This window comes from Balaenoptera physalus, assembly GCF_965194825.1.
Source record: "Balaenoptera physalus genome assembly, chromosome: 10".
NCBI classification, from domain to species: Eukaryota; Metazoa; Chordata; class Mammalia; order Artiodactyla; family Balaenopteridae; genus Balaenoptera; species Balaenoptera physalus.
In genome coordinates, this window is record NC_138889.1 from 42880636 (window position 1) to 42903274 (window position 22639).

Here is a 22639-nt window from a genome sequence, read left to right on the forward strand (position 1 = left end):
AAAAGAATGAAAAGAAATGAAGACAGCCTAAGAGACCTCTGGGACAACATTAAACACAACAACATTCGCATTATGGGGTCCCAGAAGGAGATGAGAGAGAGAAAGGACCCGAGAAAATATTTGAAGAGATTATAGTCGAAAATTTCCCTAACATGGGAAAGGAAATAGCCACCCAAGTCCAGGAAGAACAGAGAGTACCATACAGGAATAACCCAAGGAGAAATACGGTGAGACACATAGTAATCAAATTGGCAAAAATTAAAGACAAAGAAAAATTATTGAAAGCAGCAAGGGAAAAATGACAAATAACATACAAGGGAAATCCCATAAGGTTAACAGCTGATTTCTCAGCAGAAACTCTACAAGCCAGAAGGGAGTGGCATGATAAACTTAAAGTGATGAAAGGGAAAAACCTACAACCAAGATTACTCTAACCAGCAAGGATCTCATTCAGATTCGATGGAGAAATCAAAAGCTTTACAGACAAGCAAAAGCTAAGAGAATTCAGCACCACTAAAGCAGCTCTACAACAAATGCTAAAGGAAATTCCCTAAGTGGGAAACACAAGAGAAGAAAAGGACCTACAAAAACAAACCCAAAACGATTAAGAAAATGGTAATAGGACACACATATCGATAATTACCTTAAACGTGAATGGATTAAATGCTCCAACCAAAAAACACAGGCTTGCTGAATGGATACAAATACAAAACCCATACATATGCTGTCTACAAGAGACCCACTTCAAACCTAGGGACACATACAGACTGAAAGTGAGGGGATGGAAAAAGATAGTCCATGCAAATGGGAATCAAAGGAAAGCTGGAGTAGAAATAATCATATCAGATAAAATAGACTTTAAAATAAAGAATGTTACAAGAGACAAGGAAGGACACTACATAATGATCAAGGGATCAACCCAAGAAGAAGATATAACAATTATAAATATATATGTACCCAACATAGGAGCACCTCAATACATAAGGCAACTGCTAACAGCTATAAAAGAGGAAATCGACAGTGACACAATAATAGTGGGGGACTTTAACACCTCACTCACACCAATGGACAGATCATCCAAACTGAAAATTAATAAGGAAACACAAGATTTAAATGACACAATAGACCTGATAGATTTAATTGATATTTATAGGACATTCCATCCAAAAACAGAAGATTACACTTTCTTCTCAAGTGCGCATGGAATATTCTTCAGGATACATCACATCTTGGGTCACAAATCAACCCTCAGTAAATTTAAGAAAATTGAAATCATATCAAGCATCTTTTCTGACCACAACGCTATGAGATTAGAAATCAATTACAGGGAAAAAACCCTAAAAAACACAAACACATGGAGGCTAAACAATACATTACTAAATAACTAAGAGATCACTGAAGAAATCAAAGAGGAAATCAAAAAATACCTAGAGACAACTGACAATGAAAATACAATGATCCCAAACCTAGGGGATGCAGCAAAAGCAGTTCTAAGAGGGAAGTTTATAGCCATACAAGCCTACCTCAAGAAACAAGAAAAATCTCAAATAAACAGTCTAACCTTACACCTAAAGGAACTAGAGAAAGAACAACAAACAAAACCCAAAGTTAGCAGAAGGAAAGAAATCATAACGATCAGAGCAGAAATAAATGAAATAGAAACAAAGAAAACAATAGTAAAGATCAATAAAACTAAAAGCTGGTTCTTTGAGAAGACAAACCAAATTGATAAACCATTAGCCAGACTCATCAAGAAAAAGAGGGAGAGGATTCAAATCAATAAAATTAGAAATGAAAAAGGAGAAGTTACCACAGACACTGCAGAAATTCAAAGCATCCTAAGAGACTACTACAGGCAACTCTATGCCAATAAAATGGACAACCTGGAAGAAACGGACAAATTCTTAGAAAGGTATAACTGCCCAAGACTGAACCAGGAAGAAATAGAAAATATGAACAGACCAATCACAAGTAATGAAATTGAAACTGTGATTAAAAATCTTCCAACAATTAAAAGTCCAGGACCAGATTGCTTCACAGGTGAATTCTATCAAACATTTAGAGAAGAGCTAACACCCATCCTTCTCAAATTCTTCTAGAAACTTGCAGAGGAAGGAACACTCCCAAACTTATTCTATGAGGCCACCATCACCCTGATACCAAAACCAGACAAAGATGTCACAAAGAAAGAAAACTACAGGCCAATATCACTGATGAATATAGATGCAAAAATCCTCAACAAAATACTAGCAAACAGAATCCAACAACACATTAAAAGGATCATACACCATGACCAAGTGGGATTTATCCCAGGGGTGCAAGGATTCATCAATATATGCAAATCAATCAATGTGATACACCATATTAACAAACTGAAGGATGAAAACCATATGACCATCTCAATAGATGCAGAAAAAGCATTTGACAAAATTCAACACCCATTTATGATAAAAACTCTCCAGAAAGTGAGCATAGAGGGAACCTACCTCAACATAATAAAGGCCATATACAACAAACCCACAGCCAACATCATTCTCAATGGTGAAAAACTGAAAGCATTTCCTCTAAGATCAGGAACAAGACAAGGATGTCCACTCTCACCACTATTATTCAACATAGTTGTGGAAGTCTAAGCCACGACAATCAGAGAAGAAAAAGAAATAAAAGGAATACAAATTGGAAAAGAAGAAGTAAAACTGTCACTGTTTTCAGATGACATGATACTATACATAGAGAATCCTAAAGATGCTACCAGAAAACTACTAGAGCTAATCAATGAATTTGGTAAAGTTGCAGGATACAAAATTAATGCACAGAAATCTCTTGCATTCCTATACACTAATGATGAAAAATCTGAAAGAGAAATTAAGGAAACATTCCCATTTACCATTGCAACAAAAAGAATAAAATACCTAGGAATAAACCTACCTAGGAAGACAAAAGACCTGTATGCAGAAAACTATAGAAAACTGATGAAAGAAATTAAAGATGATACCAACAGATGGAGTGATATACCATGTTCTTCAATTGGAAGAATCAATATTGTGAAAATGACTATACTACCCAAAGCAGTCTACAGATTCAATGCAATCCCTATCAAATTACCAATGGCATTTTCTACGGAACTAGAACAAAAAATCTTAAAATTTGTATGGAGACACAAAAGACCCCGAATAGCAAGAGCAGTCTTGAGGGAAAAATTCGGAGCTGGAGGAATCAGACTCCCTGACTTCAGACTATACTACAAAGCTACATTAATCAAGACAATATGGTACTGGCACAAAAACAGAAACATAGATCAATGGAACAAGATAGAAAGCCCAGAGATAAACCCACGCACCTATGGTCAATTAATCTATGACAAAGGAGGCAAGGATATACAATGGAGAAAAGACAGTCTCTTCAATAAGTGGTGCTGGGAAAACCTGACAGCTACATGTAAAAGAATGAAATTAGAACACTCCCTAACACCATACACAATAATAAACTCAAAATGGATTAGAAACCTAAATGTAAGACCAGACACTATAAAACTCTTATAGGAAACCATAGGAAGAACACTCTTTGACATAAATCACAGCAAGATCTTTTTTGATCCACCTCCTAGAGTAATGGAAATAAAAACAAAAATAAACAAATGGGACCTAATGAAACTTCAAAGCTTTTGCATAGCAAAGGAAACCATAAACAAGACGAAAAGACAACCCTCAAAATGGGAGAAAATATTTGCAAACAAATCAACGGACAAAGGATTAATCTCCAAAATATATAAACAGCTCATGCAGCTCAATATTAAAGAAACGAACAACCCAATCCAAAAATGGGCAGAAGACCTAAATAGACATTTCTCCAAAGAAAACATACAGATGGCCAAGAAGCACCTGAAAAGCTGCTCAACATCACTAATCATTAGAGAAATGCAAATCAAAACTACAATGAGGTATCACCTCACACCAGTTAGGATGGGCATCATCAGAAAACCTACAAACAGCAAATGCTGGAGAGGGTGTGGATAAAAGGGAACCCTCTTGCACTGTTGGTGGGAATGTGAATTGATACAGCCACTATGGAGAACAATATGGAGGTTCCTTAAAAAACTCAAAAATAGAATTACCATCTGACCCAGCAATCCCACTACTGGGCATATACTCAGAAAAAAACCGTAATTCAAAAAGACACATGCACCCCAATGTTCATTGCAGCACTATTTACAATAGCCAGGTCATTGAAGCAACCTAAATGCCCATCGACAGATGAATGGATAAAGAAGATGTGGTACATATATACAATGGAATATTACTCAGCCATAAAAAGGAACAAAACTGGGTCATTTGTAGAGACGTGGATGGATCTAGAGACTGTCATACAGAGTGAAGTAAGTCAGAAACAGAAAAACAAATAACGTATATTAACACATATATGTGGAACCTAGAAAAATGGTGCAGATGAACCGGTTTGCAGGACAGAAATTGAGACCCAGATGTAGAGAACAAACATATGGACACTAGCGGGGGAAAAGTGGTGGGGGGTGGGAGTGGTGGTGTGAAAAAAAAAAAAAGAAAAGGTAGGGGAGGGGTGGAAGTAAGAGAAAGTCTTTTCAGTGTCTATGCAGCAAACCACCCCTAGCAATACATAATACATATGTAACAATAGGACAGAAGCTCCAGCTCTTATGAGTCTTAGAAGACGCAAATCTTGCCCAAAGAACAAAGCAAGTGGGTGACTTCAAGGAGCCATCCACAGGTAGCAGCCTCCGGTTTAGCTTGAGTGCACTCATTAGAATGCCCAAGTTGTTGGGTTGTATATTGTATTTATAGTGTAGCTGCAGGGTGACCCCACTCTGAGTGACTGAGTAATCACCACGCCTCAGATTCATCCTCAACCTACATTCCAACATTTTGACTCAAGCTGAGGAGGTATCTGTTTCCTGCTGTGAAGGAATCCAGCGAGGTTGGGAAGTGTCCCATTAGCTACTGTTTTAAAGACAAAACGTTTACATTGCCAAGGCCAGGGGCAATACCGTGAAGGGAGACACCTTCCAAAGGCAGGAGAGATCAACCACTGTCAGAACGAATCTGCCTGTGGAAATCCTCTAACCAGTGCAGAGGTGGGCTGCCAGTTTAGATTCCGAGGCATTTGCAGCTCACTGGGGCTGTGCAGCTCACCAGCACCTCCGTCCCCCACAACCTGGATCTTTTAGTGGGATTTTTTTTCCCTTCCATTCAACCATTGAGCAGTTGTTGAACCTCTACTGTATATGGGACATTAAATTAGAAACTGGAGTCAAGATGTATAATTCTCAGTCCCTGTATTCAAGAGATTTCCCATCTGGTTGGGAAGACAAAACATATGCATTGGTGAATAAATAGCAACACCGAGTTTTCAATATTAAGGGACAACTAGCTGTATAGAGCCCAAATGTCTGAGTGTGTGTTGGGGGGATGCAGGATGAAGATGAGTTGCAAAGTAACATCAGCAGAGGGTGTGGTCAGAGCAAACATGTGAGATCATATAGTCACAATAAGGACAAGTGGTGTTGTCTGAGCTTGAGATGGGCTGAGGTTCACCAAGGAGAAAACAGGACTAGAATGGGACAAGTGCCACGTGGCAAAAGGAAGGGTGAAGATGGCAGTTTCGAGTTGCAGCTCGGGCACAGCCACGTCCTTCTTAATCAGATTAATAGTTTTTGAAGCTATCCCATCCAGTGATGTGCTCCTCTACACCTTGCTCACCCTGGTTTCCCCCTGGCATCCCCTAAGTCTTGAGTTCCCCCTTCTCCCACCTCATTTCCACAGAAGCCCCTTAGGTGCCAAATACACACAGTAAAGGGAAAAGAGAATGAGCTTGAATTCCAGTGCCCGCCTTGACATTGTGAGGTCTTGGGAAAGTGACTTAACTTCTCTGAACCCCAGTTTCCTTGGCTGTAAACTGCTGACCATGGCAGAGCCACTGTGAGGGGTAAATGAGATGTGGAGCCCCACGCACAGTGTCTGGGAGAGTGAGCGCTCAATCAATGGGAGTCAGGGGAGTTATGATCGTTTCTGGCAAAACTCTAACTAGAAAAGACAAAAATGTTACCATCTGAGGTCTCTTTCCCATGGATATCCTGCTCTCCAGAGAACCCCTCAAGACAGGAGGGCTAGCATGAAGACAAACGTTTCCTGAGTGCTAACCCAGTGCCCGGCACCACATCTGAGCATTTACTTATCTCCTGATACCCTCCCTGCGGTGGGCTGATGATGGCTTCCAAAGATAAATTGACATCCTAATCCCATTATTTGGAGAAAGAGTCCTTGTAGATGTAATTAAGTTAAGGATTTTGAGATGAGGAGATGATCCTGGATAATCCAGGTGATTATCCAACCCAACCTAAATGTCAATCCTAAATGCCAGCAAAAGTGTTCTCATAAGGAGGAGATAAGACACACACAGAGGAGAAGGTGATATGAAGACGGAGGCAGAGATTGGAGTGATGCCATCACAAGCCAAGAATTGCCAGCAGCCCCCAGAAGCTGAAAGAGGCAATGAGTGGATTCTCCCTTAGAGCCTCCAGAGGGAGTGTGGCCCTGACAACACCTTCATTTCAGACTTCTGATCTCCAGGACTGGGTGAGAATAAATTTCTCTTCTTTTAAGCCACCTAGTTTGTGGTAATCTGTTCCAGCAGCCACAGGAGATGAATATACCATCCCCCCCATGGAAGGACTGTCATTATCCCCATCTCACTAATGAGAAAATTGAGGCAAAAAAAAAAAAAAGAAGAAGAAGAAGACTCAACTACTTGCCTAGTAAATGGAGCAAGAATTCTAAGCTTCTCAGTTGATGCCAGAGCCCCACACTCGCCAGGAGGCAAGACTGCCTTGGCATCTTGTTAGACCACTTGGGCTACACTTGGCTAAGGAAAACTTCCCTGGATCTCCTGGTCCCCCTGACCAGGGCAGGAGATCTGTCACCCCTAAACATGGCAGGGAAAGCTTTAATGACAATGCCTGGAACATAGTAAGGACTCAATGACAGCTATTATATTGTCTTTGAGTTCTCTCAAACCCCACAGACCTTGGTGTCCCACTATCCAGAGGTGAGAAAGGGAAGAGGGGGACTAAGATGGTGCTCATGAAGGATGGGGAAAAGGGAGAATTAGGGAGGGGAAGGTGGCAGGGACTGCCAGCTGCCTTATATTCTTGCTCCCTTTCTTTCTTAGTAAAAGAATCAAACCCTGCTTTTATTCAGGCCAAAAAGCACAAAACTAAAAGACCATATTTCCAAGCCCTCTTTGTGTCTTTGAGCATCCAATGAGATGTAAGTAGAATTGGTTGGGTGGGATTTTCATGAGAGCCCTTTAAAGGGCTGATGCAGCAGGAATTATGGCCCTTCTACCTTTCCCCTTTCTCTCTTCCTTCTTGGATAACAGGCATGAGGGCTGAGTCCTAGCAGCCATTTTGTGACCATAAGCTTCCTTGAGGAGTAAAGTCGCATGCTAAGGATGGTGGGTCAGAAATATAGAAGGCCTCTGAAATCCTATCATGCCAGCTGTCCCACCAGCCTTAGACTGGCCACCTCTGCATTTCTTTCATAAGAGTATATCAAACCCTAATTTATTTAAGCCACTCTAGTCTTGTCTTTACTGGCAGCCAAAAGCAATCACTAACTGATATAGTAACCCCAAGAGATTCACAAGTCATCAGGCCCAACACATGATTTTTTCTGCTGATAAGATAGAAGTTGAGATTTGAAAGTCATCATCTGTCTAAGACCAAGCACTAATGAGGTGAGATCCTTCTCTTTATTTAAAAGCTTATAAAAGCCTTTCTCTTCCTCCACCTGCTTCCCTTCAGTTGGCTCTTCTTTCAGGTAAACACACAGGGTCTTCCCCATCCTAGGGCCTGCTCATACGGGGTGTTCAAAACCCTTTGCCATCAACTGGGCTGCCACAGTGATACGGTTGGGTAAACTCCCTTTAGAAAAATTTTCTAAATAGAATGTAACTCCTAAATCCTATACTTTATAGGAAACGTCCATGCTTATAGTCTCAAGTATGTTTTTGACCCCTTTGACCAAGCAAAGGTACCAAGTTGGAAAGTTAAATGGCACCATCTGATGGCTATCATATCTTGGTGAAATGATTTCAACTTATTTCTTATCTCATCCTTGTGAATCAGGATTTATTAGGCTCTTGGCACTGCCTAATTTTGGTTTCCAAGATTTTTTACATCACTGAAACTTCGGCACTCACCTTTCTTTCCCCCTAATTTTTTCCCATTCCTCTTATTCAAAGATAATGCAACCAGAACAACTAAATTGATTGACAGTGATTAGTTCTTACTTTAATGATTCCAAATGACTGGCCTTGCTCAGTCCTCCATGGGTCACTGTCACTGACAAACTCTGTGTTGGGAAGGGGGGTTATTTTACATATGCTGGGCCTTCCTCTCCACCAACAGAGCACTCATCCTCCAGCTGCAGAGGTGACTGGTGTACATCAAACCACTAGAGAGCAAAGCAGGGAGAAGGAAACACTGTGTCCAAGGCCAGATAAAGACACCAGATAAAACTCCATGAGGGGTTGGGAAGGAAGCTGATCAGAATAGGCCAGGGCTCTGGGGAAAAACTCTGTGGGTGAAGTGAAGAATTGGAGACCGTTCTTAAAGAATAGGGAAAAAATGAATGGGTAAATAAAAATATAGAATACTTCAAAAATTGTCACATCTCCCCACTCTCGGGCTTTCTTCAACTCTGATTTCTAGGCTGAACATTTGCAAATCATCTCTCTCCTTGCATTGCAAAAAATCTTTCTAGAACTGGCAAGTAAGGTAAGATGTTTTTCATTTAGTTTTGAAAATTATGTCTAATGCCTTGGAATTATACTTCTCAAGTGACTTTAAGGATTGTGTTTCAACTCCCTTGTTATACAAAGTAAGGAAATTGATGTTCAGAGAGATTACGTGACATGTTCAAGGTTACACAGCAGGTTGGGGGCAGAACAAGGACTAGAAGTCAGGTCTCCTGGTATCTAGTCTAGGCTCTTTCCACTCATAATGGAATACTAGGCACCCCGCTGTCATGGACTTCTAAATATTGGGCATTTTCTGGTTGTGAATATCTAACCAGCAGAGAGTCCTCAGAAGTGCTGTCTACTCATCCTGCAGAAGCTAAGAGGCATGGTCACATCACCCAAGATGATTCCTTGCTCTGGGGGAAATGGCGCAATGCAGAACACACATAGTGAACTCCATACTTGTCCCATAATCGTGACATCTTCACATATGTCACCTGTGGCACCCATGACACTTGTGAATCATGGCACCTGAGACATGTGTCCTGTGGTCTTCAAGCAAGAGTCAGCAGCCAACCACAACTGTACCTTCTTAGAAACTTGCCCTGACCCACTGGCCACATGAGTAGCACTTCCTGACATGATTGCTGCTAAAAGCCAGCACGCATCACATCCTCACTCAGGCTCCCTTTTAAGAGTCAGGAGTCTGCCCCGCATAAACATTGCTTCTTGACACGCCAGAAGGGAACCCTTGGGGACCTTGGCATTCCAGGTATGACATCTAGTATGCCAGCTTCTCCTAAAGGGCAGGAGTCCTCCTCTATGGAACCAAAGCATTTGTTAAACCACCTTACTCTAATCTGATGACAAACTGTGTTTTAGTCATGCCTATTCTCTTTTTTTTTTCTTTTCCTTTTCACCATAACTATTTTCATACATTTTATTGTAATTTCTTCAAAGCACCATCTTCTGGCTGAAATGATCAACAGAGATCCCCTAACTTCTTCCTGCACCCATCCTTGTGGAAATGGCATTTTAGTATTTGAGTATTTAAAGTACTTTGGGTTTTTAAACAAACTCCCAGACATAGAAAACAAACTTATGGGTACCAAAGGGGAAAGGTGGGGCAGGGGGAGGGATAAATTGGGAGTTTGGGATTAATATATACACACTACTATATTTAAAATAGATAACCAACAAGGACCTACTGTATAGCACAGGGAACTCTGCTCAATATTCTGTAATAACCTAAATGGGAAAAGAATTTGAAAAAGAATAGACATCTGTATATGTATAACTGAATCACCTTGCTATATACCTGAAACTAACACAACATTGTAAATCAACTATAATCCAATATAAAATAAAAATTAAAAAAAAAATAAAGTACTTTGGGTTTTTGAATGAACCCAGGTAACTGGTTTGGTCACTGACACCAGTGATCATTTTCAATGTCTTTCTGGAAAGAGTGACAAGTGAGACTAAACCTGCCCTTGATAAAGAATTGGGTCTTTCTAGAAAGTTCTTATTAATGGAATCCTTGACTTCCCTCAAAGTTGAGTTTAATTCAATGGGAAAGGATCACCTTTGCCAGGAAAAGGTTGCATCGTGAAAAAATATTGGCTCTGAAGTCAAAGAAATGTGAGTTTGGAGCTGCCTTTTACATTGTAAACAAGTATTTGACTTCAGAGCCTCAGTTCCTTGTTTGTAGAGTGGGAATAATAACATCTGCAAGCAGTAATGAATTAAAAGTCTCTGGTACAGGGGCTTCCCTGGTGGCACAGTGGTTAGGAATCCGCCTGCCAATGCAGGGGACACGGGTTCGTGCCCCAGTCCAGGAAGATCCCACATGCCGCGGAGTGGCTGGGCCCGTGAGCCACAACTACTGAGCTTGCGTGTCTGGAGCCTGTGCTCCGCAACAAGAGAGGCCACGATAGTGAGAGGACCGCGCACCGCGATGAAGAGTGGCCCCCGCTTGCCGCAACTAGAGAAAGCCCTCGCACAGAAATGAAGACCCAACACAGCCATAAAAAAAATAAATTAATTTAAAAAAAAAAAGTCTCTGGTACAATCACTGGGTCAGAGTAAATGCTACCAAACAGCTATACTGGCATGGGCATTTTAGGAGAAAGATAGAATTCTGTGCATATGGAAATGTGTCCAACATCACATTGAGCTTAAAGACTACACTCATTACCCTCAATGCACACATCTTGAATATTTTCCCGTCCAATAGCTTCTCACAATGATCATTTTTCTATTGATGCCTTTTTGAGGACAGCAGAGCTCTATTTTCAGGGAAAGCCCCTGGCAGTTAGGGGAGTCTTTCGACCCCATATACATTTGTTGCAGTACAAACTACCACCACCAATTGTCAGCAAATGTGAGATTGAAAGAAGTCAAGAGCATTCTCTGGAAATAGCCCCTGGACATTAAATTTCCTGGTACAAAGCTTAAGGAAAAGTCTTTCTTGGTAGCCTGGCCGGCATGAGCATCATCCTTTTTGAATAAACAAAACATGACTATGCCTCCTTTGTGTTATTAGATAACCTGGAAGCCGTGTGTCCAAGCCAACTAGGTCTTTGGTCTTTCCCCAGGGCAGGGGGACCTGGCTTTTAAAGACCTGTTGGCAGACCCCATGAATCTTAGCAACTAACCTCATCTTTAAAAAATGGAACTTGGATTTGGATGCGCTGGGCTCTGCCTATCAGGAAAGGAACAAGCATCCGAATATATGACTATTTGCCAAAACATCTCAAAAGATGTTCTAAGAACTACAACGCTGAAAATATGCACGACAGCTTCTGGTGCCAGAAGGTGATTTCAGAGGGAACTCCAGGGAGCAAATGAGAGATTTAAGACACAGCACTCTGGGAGGAAGAAGGGTAACAAGCGCTATTTTCTGCAAAAATTATAAGTCAGGGACATAGAAGACTGCAGCATCATCTCACCCAGCTATGCCCTGGGCTCTGGAGATAAATATTGCCCTCAGATTGAATGAGTTGGGGCTGGAACAAACCTCTCACAAGCAAAATAAAGCCATTTCTAAGTGGACTCAAGGAAACTCTTAAAATACCAGCCAAATCTATTATAACTCTCCCCCTTTTTTAAACATTACAAAACAAAATGTAACTACCTAGAGCATACCTATCTCTAATTATGATGTTTCATTCCAAAAATAAAAACTAAGAAAACACTATGTGTTTTAACAGTGAAGAATTCTTGAAATTTCTCAAATTTTTATCTCAAGTTTTAACTTTTTTTTTTTTTTTAACACAGTGAGTCCAGAACCCCTGGAAGTTCTTAGTGATACCTAGTGAAACTTGTCCATGTAGAGAGTAAACCATTATTCAAAACACATGGTTTGGGCTTCCCTGGTGGCACAGTGGTTGAGAATCTGCCTGCCAATGCAGGGGACATGGGTTCGAGCCCTGGTCTGGGAGGATCCCACGTGCCGTGGAGCAACTAGGCCCGTGAGCCACAATTACTGAGCCTGCGCGTCTGGAGCCTGTGCTCCGGAACAAGAGAGGCCGCGATAGTGAGAGGCCCGTGCACCGCGATGAAGAGTGGCCCCCACTTGCCACAAGTAGAGAAAGCCCTCGCACAGAAACGAAGACCCAACACAGCCATAAAATAAATAAAATAATAAATACTTAAAAAAAAAAAAAGTAAAAACTCAGAACCATCTGCTTTAAAAAGCACCAGTCCCATATCCTTAAAAAAACAAACAAACAAAAAAAAAACACATGGTTTTGTATATGGCTTTTCACAGACGAGGCTGTGAATATATGGAGCTAAGAATGTCTCTTCCAAATTACACACTCGCCCATGCAAGGGCTCTCCAAGCAAACACAAAACCCCTCCTGTTGATTTAGGTCAACTCACCCCCACTGTAGCCACCCAAGGAATACAACATTCCCCAAGCAGAGTCAAAAAGGAGCCAAACCTGGGAGTCTATCAGAACCCCAGTTTCACTCACTTGTCTTCTGCGAAACTTTTCCCAGTAATAACGTTCTTCCCTTGGGGTACATAGTTCCAGTATTCTTCCACAATCCCAATGTGGTATGTTCTGGTAACTGCGCCAACTATCCCAGACAGACCCAGGAATGTAAGGAGAAGGATGCAGCCAGCCGGCCGCTTCTGAGGCATTTGTGGATGTAACTCAGGCAAGCAGCCTGCACAGGAGGCAACCCTGCCTGTCCCTCCCCCTCACTCAGCGCTAGTTATAAATAAGGAATGGACAAGGTTCAGCTCCTCCTACTTAGCTAGTCTGGGGTTGGGACAGAGGCTGACAACTTGTATAAGCAGAGCAAGCTCGATGGGGTAGTTGCTTTGATGACAAAGTTTTTGCCATCCATCCAAGTAATGTAACTGGCTTATTTATTTACTGTCCAAACCAAACAGACTTGTTTCTGTAAGGTTTTGTGCTCTGCTCTGACATTAGTCTTTCATCTTTGCCAGGAATGTCAGTACAACAAGTTGGGCTGATGGCTTCCCCCTGCTTTCTCTTTTTTTCTCTACACCTATTACAGGAACATATTAAAATTGGAAAACTGGGTGGGTCTGTGTGGAGCATCAGGAAATAATCCCAAGCATTAAAGAAGACTTCATCTCTTTCGAAAAGGCAGAGAGAGTGATGTAATCACCCTCCACCTTCTCCAACTTGTTTCATGAGGCTACATGAAACAGTCAACTCACATCATAAAGTTTATAACAACATTGTAAAACCTCACTAATTCTCCATTGCTCATGCACCGTCTTCCCCAGATGCTCTCAAATCCCATCAGCAAAAATGAGGCACTCAATCGCCCAGTTCAGCCAAAATTTTAGAGGCCATCACCCCCAAGGTCAGGGAGCTGCCTTTCTTAGAATGAATGAAAATAATAAGGAAGAAGTACCCTTCAGGCACATGAAGACAAAATTCAGTAGCAGGTCTTTGGGTCAAAAAGGTGAAGGGATGCTCATTCTTCTATTTATTCTAATCTGTGACCTAGAATCTCCGTGTTGAAAGAGACCTCATCCAACCCTGGAAGAGAGCCAATCTGATTCCCATCCAGAGTTGCTCTTGAGGCAGCAGCTATGGAATGAACGAGACAGCCTCCTGGCTGGGCTTTGAGGTTAGAAAGACCTGTGTCAGAATCTAGTCCTACCAGTTACTAATTCAGTGGCACTGAAGAATAACTTGACCTCGCTAAGTCTGGGTTTGTAAAATGGGGATGGAGGGATTGTTAAGAAAATTTAAAGGATGATATACGAGCAAGTCTAGATGAGTATGGGCTTGATAACTTTTTAGATAAAACAGCAAAGAAATGATCCATGAAAGAAATAATTGATAAGCTGGACTTCAAAAATAAATTTCTGCTCTGTGAGAGACACTGTCAAAAGAATGAGAAGAAAAGCCACAGACTGGGAGAAAATACTTGCAAAATACACATCTGATAAAGAACTGTTATCCAAAATATACGAGTAACTCTTAAAACTCAACAATAAGAAAACAAACAACCTGATTAAAAAATGGGCAAAAGACCTCAACAGACACCTGGTCAAAGAAGATATAGGGCTGGAAAATAAACATATGAAAAGATGCTCCACATCATATGTCATTAGGGAAATGCAAATTAAAATGACAATGAGATACTACTACACACCTATCAGAATGGCCAAAATCTGGAACACTGAAAACACCGAACGCTGGTGAGAATGTGGAGCAATAGGAACTCTCATTCATTGTTGGTAGGAATGCAAAATGGTACAGCCATGTCAGGACACAGATTGCCAGTTTATTATAAAACTACATGTACAGTGCACATTAAATATCTTATAATTTTATTTGTCAACTATACCTCAGTAAAACTTTTTAAAAAATCCTAAAATTTTGCCATATGATACAGCAATCACATTCTTTGGTATTTACACAAAGGACTTGAAAACTTATGTCTAGACAAAAACCTGCACAGAATAAATGAACGGTGGTTTATTTATTCCATTATTCCAGATAATGGAATATTATTCAACACTAAAAAGAAATGAGCTATCAAGCAATGAAAAGACATGGAAGAACCTCAAATGCATATTACTAAATGAAAGAAGCCAATCTGAAAATCTACATGTTGTATGATTCCAACTAGATGACACATGGGCAAAGACAAAACTATGGAGACAGTTTAGGGATCAGGGATTATCAGAGGTTTGTGGGGAGGCAGGGATGAATAGGCAGAGCACAGAGGATTTTTAGGGCAGTGAAACTACTCTGTATAATACTATAATACGTGGTGGATACATGTCTATACATTTGTCCAAACCCACAGAATATAGAACACCAAGAGTGAACCCTAAAGTGAACCCATTATCATTGGGTGATAATGATGTATCACTGAAGGTTCATCGATTGTAATAAATGTACCACTCTGGTGGGGATGCTGATAATGGGGGCGGCTAAGCATGCGCGGGGGAAGGAGGTGTGTGAGAAAACTCTGCAGCTCAGTATTGCTGTGAACCTAAAACTTCTCTATAAGAGTCAAATCTGTTTTTTTAAAAGAAGATCTGAAAAGATGATGTCTGCAAAGTGCCTACCATACCCACAGAATAGGTTTGCAATAAATGTTAACGTCCTTATTCCTCATCTACACCTTCTAAGAGAGCCTCTGCCTCAGCCCGTGTTATGACAGATGCATTTTCACCAACATTCTTCTGTTTTCTTTCCCAGAGTCCCATCCACCACACCTTCCACTAGCCTCAAGTAAGAGAGTTCTTTCTCTTTAAATTGTAGGTATGCTATAGGTATGCCATAGCATGGGTTTTGAGTTGACATCCATCTTAGCTAATAAAATACATGCTGAGTATCTTGTTTCATAGCCAAGCTCTTAATAACTTTGATTTATTGATTTGTTTTTATGGCAGGACACTTGTACAATAGAATAATTGCCATAGCACATTACCCTTTAACTCAAATCTATTCTTTAGTATAAGTTTGGAAGCTTTGTGTGAGTTCGTCACTTTAATATCCACTACAGAGGAAGGATTCACAGGGCGAACCTGAGCATGACCTCAAAAGAAGTAGGGCTTTAGGAGTTCTTGGAATTTGGAAATGTCCCAGAACAAATAGTTTTTGGTTTATACCCCAGAGAAGCAGACTATTTTGGGCCAAACAGGCTTGATGTGGTATCAAAAACTTCATTAGGACATATTCCACACAATTCTTTTAGACGGGAGAAACAGGTATAAATGACACAAATCAAAAACACACAGCTAACTTTTCTACTCAGGATACTGAATGCATATAATGAAGTCCCTGAGGAAGGCATTACCTAATTTCTGATTCAAAATGAGGCCCACAGAGAAGACCCAGAGCACGGGAGGTGCTGTAGCCGATGAGTGCACTCAATCCATTCGAAGCAGAGAACGTGGTTCCTGAGGGGCAAAAGAGTCAGGGAAAGAGTTTACTAAAAGTGATGAAATAAAGTTCTGGAAATTTCTCTGACTTTCTTCCTTATTCTAGGACAATAGCATCTGAATTACCTAAGAGCTGAGGAGCAGAAAAGAAAGGTGTGTGAGTGAATGAATTGTTCCTGTAACACTCATTTCTGAAAACCCACTGCTAAATACAAGGTGTCATGGACAATGCAGAGAGTTTGATTAGGAAGTCTGTGAGTAATAATGTGAACAAATACTTTAAACTCCATTGGACACTCTTCAGACATGAATAAAGCAGAGAAATGCAACATTTATAAAGCACCTACTATGTGAGATGGACAGTACAGATATTCACTCCATGATTTCCTCGGTATACTCACCAGGTTTAAGACATGGTAAATCTGATGCCATGCCTCTATAGAATCATATCATATTTCTCTGAAACATAGTACAGGATACTTAGAGAATAAAACTTTTAGTGGGAGAAGCCAATTCAGATAAACAGTATTCCAGCTAGCCTTAGCTGAGGTGTCATTTTAAGTAATAAATAAACTGTGAATGACAAAATTGGCTGTCCCATTCTTTAGACTTTTTGCGTGTTTTAAGAGAAATATTAAATACTCCTTAAGAGATTTTCGATATTCCAAACTCTGACCAAAAACTTTCACTGGTCTAGCCCTCTCACTGCCCTGCCACAGTAGATCATGGCGCTTCAACCTCCTTGGGTCCCTCAATTTCTTGATGGGATCTTTTTATTTCTCACCTGGAGGAGCCTTAGAGCTTTCTAGCTGCTCTCACAGGGGCCAGAGTGATCTTCCTGAATGCAGATGGGACCAGGTTTCTCCACTGCCTGAGATTTTTCGGTAGCTCCCCATGGCCTTCAGGATAAGGGCTGATAGCCTTGACTTGACTTTCAAGACTGGTCCTGATCTGGCTCCTAGGGACTGGAGCCCTCTCCTCAACATTTAGCCCGGGCTCTCATCATCATCATCATCATCATCATCATCATGGCAACCAGTTTGCCCTTCATCTGTGCTCCCATCATCACTTTGTGTGTGCCTTTGCCATAGCACTTATCACATTCACACAGTGCAGTAATCATCTGTTTGTCTGCCCTCCCACACAACACTCATCAGAGGCTTCTTATGGGCAGGGACTGAGCCTTGTTCATCCCTGTGTTCCCGGTGTCTGATGTTAAATGGTGAACCAACGCATGAGCGAATGAATGAATGAATATATTAGATGCTACCAGTATGTACCAAGTGTGTGTTATGTGGTGGTTTCTATGCTAAGCCCTTTACATGCATTATTTCATTTAATTATAACAACATCTCTATCAGGTGTGAACCATTTTATCCATTTTACAGATGAGGAAACTGAAGTTTAGAGGGGTTCCATAATTTTCTCAGCACCCCACACTGGTAAGCGGTAGAGTTCTGTGAGACTCCAACACCAGCATTTCTACCCAGACAAAGGAGAACGGGGGCACCAGAGATTATGGCTTCCTGCTTTATACTACTGAGTGGGACCCGCTCTCTGTAAAGAAATATGAACCAGGACTGTTCAAGGACCTGTCCATTGAAGGAGGATCTCCAAATGCCATCCCCCCAGCCCAGTCCACGCACCCCTGACAGCCAGGGAAAGTCCTAATTATTACAGAACACCCAAACATGCCATCCTGCTTCATCCCTCCTTTTAAAGTTCTGACCCTCCACCTGCTCCACGTCTCACCCGCACTAAATTCCCCACCATCCTCCTGAACCTTCCTAGGCTGTTCCTCTGGGAAGCCTTCCTTGGTTCCTGCTACACCCACCACACCTTCCCTCCCATGTGTCCCTCCTCTGTGCTTCTTCTGGACTTTGCATACATGCTTATCCTTGTTTATGTGATTATTTGCTTACATGTCAGTCTTCCTTACTAGGCTCTAAACTCCTTGAGAACAGAGTCTGACCAGCCCTCAACACCTCCCTCCTGCTATGCCTGAAGTCCTAAGTCTTTACTAAAAGAACACACTGCTCAGGGCCTGCTCCAGCCTCCACTTGCCACCCCTGGGTACCCAATCTCAAAACTCTTGCTCTCCTGAGACTCTCACCTGCCCATTCTTTTTGGACCATCTGCTCACCTGGGATGGGATTTTGCCCTCCCTCCTCCCCTCACTTCCTCCTTCCCACCATCCTATCTTCCACTCATGCCTCTGCTCCAAACTCTGAGGTCTGAGAACCAGTCCTGCCTCATTCCTACATCCAGTTCTGTGCTCAGGCCCTTTCATATGTGGATTGGGAGATTTGAAAGGCATCCTGTTCATCTCTGCATCCTCAGTGGTAAGCACAGAACCAGTGGTTAGCAGTAGGCACTGAGGAAAAAAGGGAATAACAACTGTAGCATTTACAACACGCTAGGCAAGGTACTAAATGTTTTACATACATCATTTCTTATTCCTTGCCACCACAATACTCTATGAGATAGATATTTTTGTTCTTGTATTGCAGGTGGGAAAACTAAGGTTTGGGAAGATTAATAACTTGCCCATGTCACACAGCTAGAAAATAGTAGAGTCAGGATTCAAACCCGGGTCTGCCTGGTACAGAAGCCTACACTCCAGACCACCACACTGGACTAAATGAAAGCCAAGGCTAGTTCAGTAGACCATTTCGAGAAAGGAAACATGAGCAGTATACAGAAATTTCTCCAAACATAAACATGACCTATGATTTTTAAAGAAGCAGAATGTAGAATGCACATGGACAAACACTCCACCAAACAAAAGTCCAGTGATGGAATCATTCATTCCACTATTTGAAAATATTTGCTGAGCACCTACTTTGTTAACTGTTCTAGTCAACTGAGAATGAGACAGGCCCTGCCCTCAAAGAGTTTATGTTCTAGTGAGGGAAACAGACTGTCGATAATAAACAAGTATTAAAGTATTTATTTAAAAATATTAACCAAATATCATGATGAGTTCAGTGAAGTTCAAGTTAAATCCAATGTGAATGGTGTGGGGAGAACGTCAGGGCTGTACCCAGGAGGTGTCTGAGATGTTTGGGGAGGTGGCCCAGCAGCTCGCTCTGAAGCATGTTGATATTTTATAGAGTGGAATAGAGCATATTAGAGTCCCATCCCTAAAGCCTCATCCACTGCCATCATCAAAAAGGAAGGAAGGAAGGAAAGAAGGAAGGAAGGAAGGGGGAAAGAAAGAGAGAGAGGAAGAGAAAGAAAGAAAGAGGAAAAGAAAGAAGGAAAGAAAGAAAGAAAGAAAGAAAGAAAGAAAGAAAGAAAGAAAGAAAGAGAAAGAAAGAAAGAAAAAAAGAGAAAGAAAGAAGAAAGAAAGAAAGAGAAAGAAAGAAAGAAAGAAAGAAAGAAAGAAAGAAAGAAAGAAAGAAAGAAAGAAAGAAAGAAAGAAAGAAAGAAAGAAAGAAAGAAAGAAAGAAAGAAAAAGAAAGTTGGGGATGGTGGTGTGCTGAATTGGGTGATTGGGATTGACATGTATACACTGATGTGTATAAAATTGATGACTGATTAAAAAAAAGAAAAAAAGGAAAAAAAAGAAAGAAAGAAAGAAAGGAAAGAAGGAAGGAAGGAAGGAAGGAAGGAAGGAAGAGAGAGAGAGAGAGAGGGAGGGAGGAAGGAAAAAGGAAGAAAGGAAGGAAGGGTGCAAGGTCAGGCCTAGGAGACACTTTGGTTGAGTTCTGGGAAGAGTTAATGAGGGACCACATCCCTGCCCAGTGGGAACTTCCACTTTCAGGCGTCCGTTTGTTCCTCTACTGGGGAAGTGCCTGATGATGCCTCAGAGCCCACATGTCTGAGGCAAACCCTGGTGCCAGACACTTGAGTGAGCCCGCCTTCACAGGTGTAGTAGAAAGAAGAGCAAATACTCTCTCTCCAAAGTCCTCTGTTTTCCCCTCCTTCCACACAAACCAACACAACTGAGGGTGTGATTCGAACCCCTAATGCCTCTTTGAAGTATGGATTTTGAGAGGTTCTGGCAGGACTGTCCCTTGGAAGTGTGTGTCAGAGTAGGGGGCAGGGCAATCTAAACAGTTGGAGTGTTAGCCCCATTCTGGCAGCCAGCCTTACACAATCCCACAAAACAAACATGCCTGCCAACTGGAGCAATCAGCCCACCAGGCCACCCTCCTAGAATTGGAACTAACTACAGAGCCCTGGGACAAACAGGTAGACACAAGTCCTAGAGCCTCTAGAGGCATCTGGTCAACACCATGCACATGCTAGAGGACTGGAGAGTGCCTTAAAGGGGAGAAATAGGACCAGAAACCAGAGCCCATGTAGAATTTTGTCTGGACTCAAGGCACCCTGCCCAGATAGCACTTCTAGCCCAGAGAGTCCTGGACACCAGAAGGGAATCATCTTTGAGAAAGACACTCCAAAACGAGGGACCTCCTAAGGACCAGGGCTCAGAGCAGGGCCCCAGTGCCCAAGTCTAAGGACAGTACTGGGTTCAGTTCTCCTCCCAGCTCCATATTGTGTGTGTGTGTGTGTGTGTGTGTGTGTGTGTGTTTTGAAGGAGGGGAACAATCTGGTCACTATGATCTGGACATAGGGTTTTCCCATAGCATCTCTTTGATGACTCCTCTAGACCCTTTAGGGTGATACTCTGCTTCTCACTGAAAGAGAAAAATGAAAGCAAAGAGCCGGAAAGCCCCCCGAGACCCACCCGCTGCCTCTTTCCATGACTAAGGGGTCAGGCATTCATTTCCTCCTCCATAGGAAAGGGATTACCCTTCACAATCACTGTCACATCCTAACTATGCCTTTCCGTGCTCCATGCTCAAACCTCACAGCCAGCTGTGTTGTAATCTGAGTATGTGGCATGTCGTCATAACTTCTCCTAAATGCAGTCACTAAATGCTCTTGAGACTCTCCATGTATTCACAGCTCAGAAACAAAAAAGGCAAATTCTAGTCTGACAACTCTGGGTGGTCAGGAAAAGTCAGATTCCATTGCAACAGAACTTTCAGGATTCTTTTGAGGGACGTTGAATTTTTGTGTGTATCCAATACAGTCTCAAAATGGGTGGGTCTCCCAGAGTCTTGAAGCTTGGTTTATAATGATCTTGCATTGTTTGCACTAGTGAAGAAAGCTCCATTTCCCTTCATCATTAGTGGTCAGAGAAGTCTTTGAGACAGAGAGAGTTCTCTTGTCTAGGCTCCAGGGTTTTAGAGTGATGTCTATGTGAAGGCATTTGCAAGTCAGGACACTATATAGGATTGGCTGGTTGAAGGTCAATTCAGACTCTAGATCCCCCACTTCTCGGGAAATGGAAGGCTCCACTCCCTTCTCCCACCCTTCCATGGTTCTTCCAGTAATGGCTCAGTAGGACTGTCCGTCCTCAGTACAACCCCAGTGACCTGGGCCTAAGGAATACAGAGCAGCAGGGCAGGGCACTCGGGAAGGGGTTTACCAACTTCCTAACCTGTTTTCTGGGAAGATATCAAACTGCTCATCTCAACACTTCTTAAAAATCCTACCTGAGGAGCAGAGCTCTTCGGGAAGCCCTATTATATGGCATCAAAGATACTGGTTAACTGTAGCAAATTTCTGGGTTCGGGTGGCTGTAGGAAGTGAATTCCTGTTAGAAAGGAGGAACTGGCTCCAGATGGGGCCTGCCTTAGCTGAGACCTCCTTGAGACATAGATTCCCAGGAGAAATGCTTCTGACTATCAAAGCACCTGATGATTCTGTAGAGAAAGTCTTTATAGGCAGTGCTTCAACTCCCAGGTTTGGGCACATAGGCACATGTGATGTGGATTCTGGAGTACAGCCAAGGCTCCCTGTTCTGGCCTGATCACTGATGACCAAATTCCACAATCAGATCTTCCTGATTTTGGCTGGAGGCAAACCATGTGAAAATGCAAATATCTCATGATATTGGTCTTACTGGTTGAGGTTGTCTTCAATGAATGAGTTTATTAGATCCTTTCCCATGAATAGGTTTAGACTGGGGAGGAGTAAGGGAAGGAGGACCATAAGGTACCTGGTCTTCCAATAAGAGGTTCAATAAGACTCTGTTTCAAGTCAGAAGGAACCCAAGAGACTGTCTGTTTCAGAAGTCCCAAGTCACAGACCACAGACCAAATCCAACCTGTGTTGCTGCTCTAGAGTGGTGTCTAACACTAAATCTGAATGTTATGTCCTCTAAGTAGGATATGAGCTCTCCAGTTCATCATAGACCCCACCACTCCTCACTGGCCTCCATCTATTTACTTCTGTTCAGGACACCTGGCCCGAAGGTATGTGCCTTTTTGACCCTTGAAATCTAGTCCAATTTTTCACTCAATGCAAAAATCCCTTCAACAATATCATGCATTCTTTGCTCATTCATTTTTCATATATTCATTCAAAATATATGTACTGAGCACCTACTACATGTTGGCTTATAAATACATAGAATTTTAGAGCAGGAAGAGTCCTTGGAGACGTTCTACTCTTACCA

At 41.9% G+C, this 22639-nt stretch overlaps 1 protein-coding gene across 1 annotated transcript in view; it reads right to left on the reverse strand.

Annotated features, from left to right (window-relative positions):
- HEPHL1 (hephaestin like 1) overlaps positions 1-19378 on the reverse strand; it is a 108916-nt gene extending 89538 nt beyond the window's left edge. The window contains exon 1 of the mRNA XM_082409877.1: positions 12752-19378. Coding sequence (XP_082266003.1) covers positions 12752-12921 — 170 coding nt within the window. The 5' untranslated portion in view covers positions 12922-19378. The remainder of the gene's footprint in view (positions 1-12751) is intronic.
- Positions 19379-22639: the final 3261 nt, after the last annotated feature.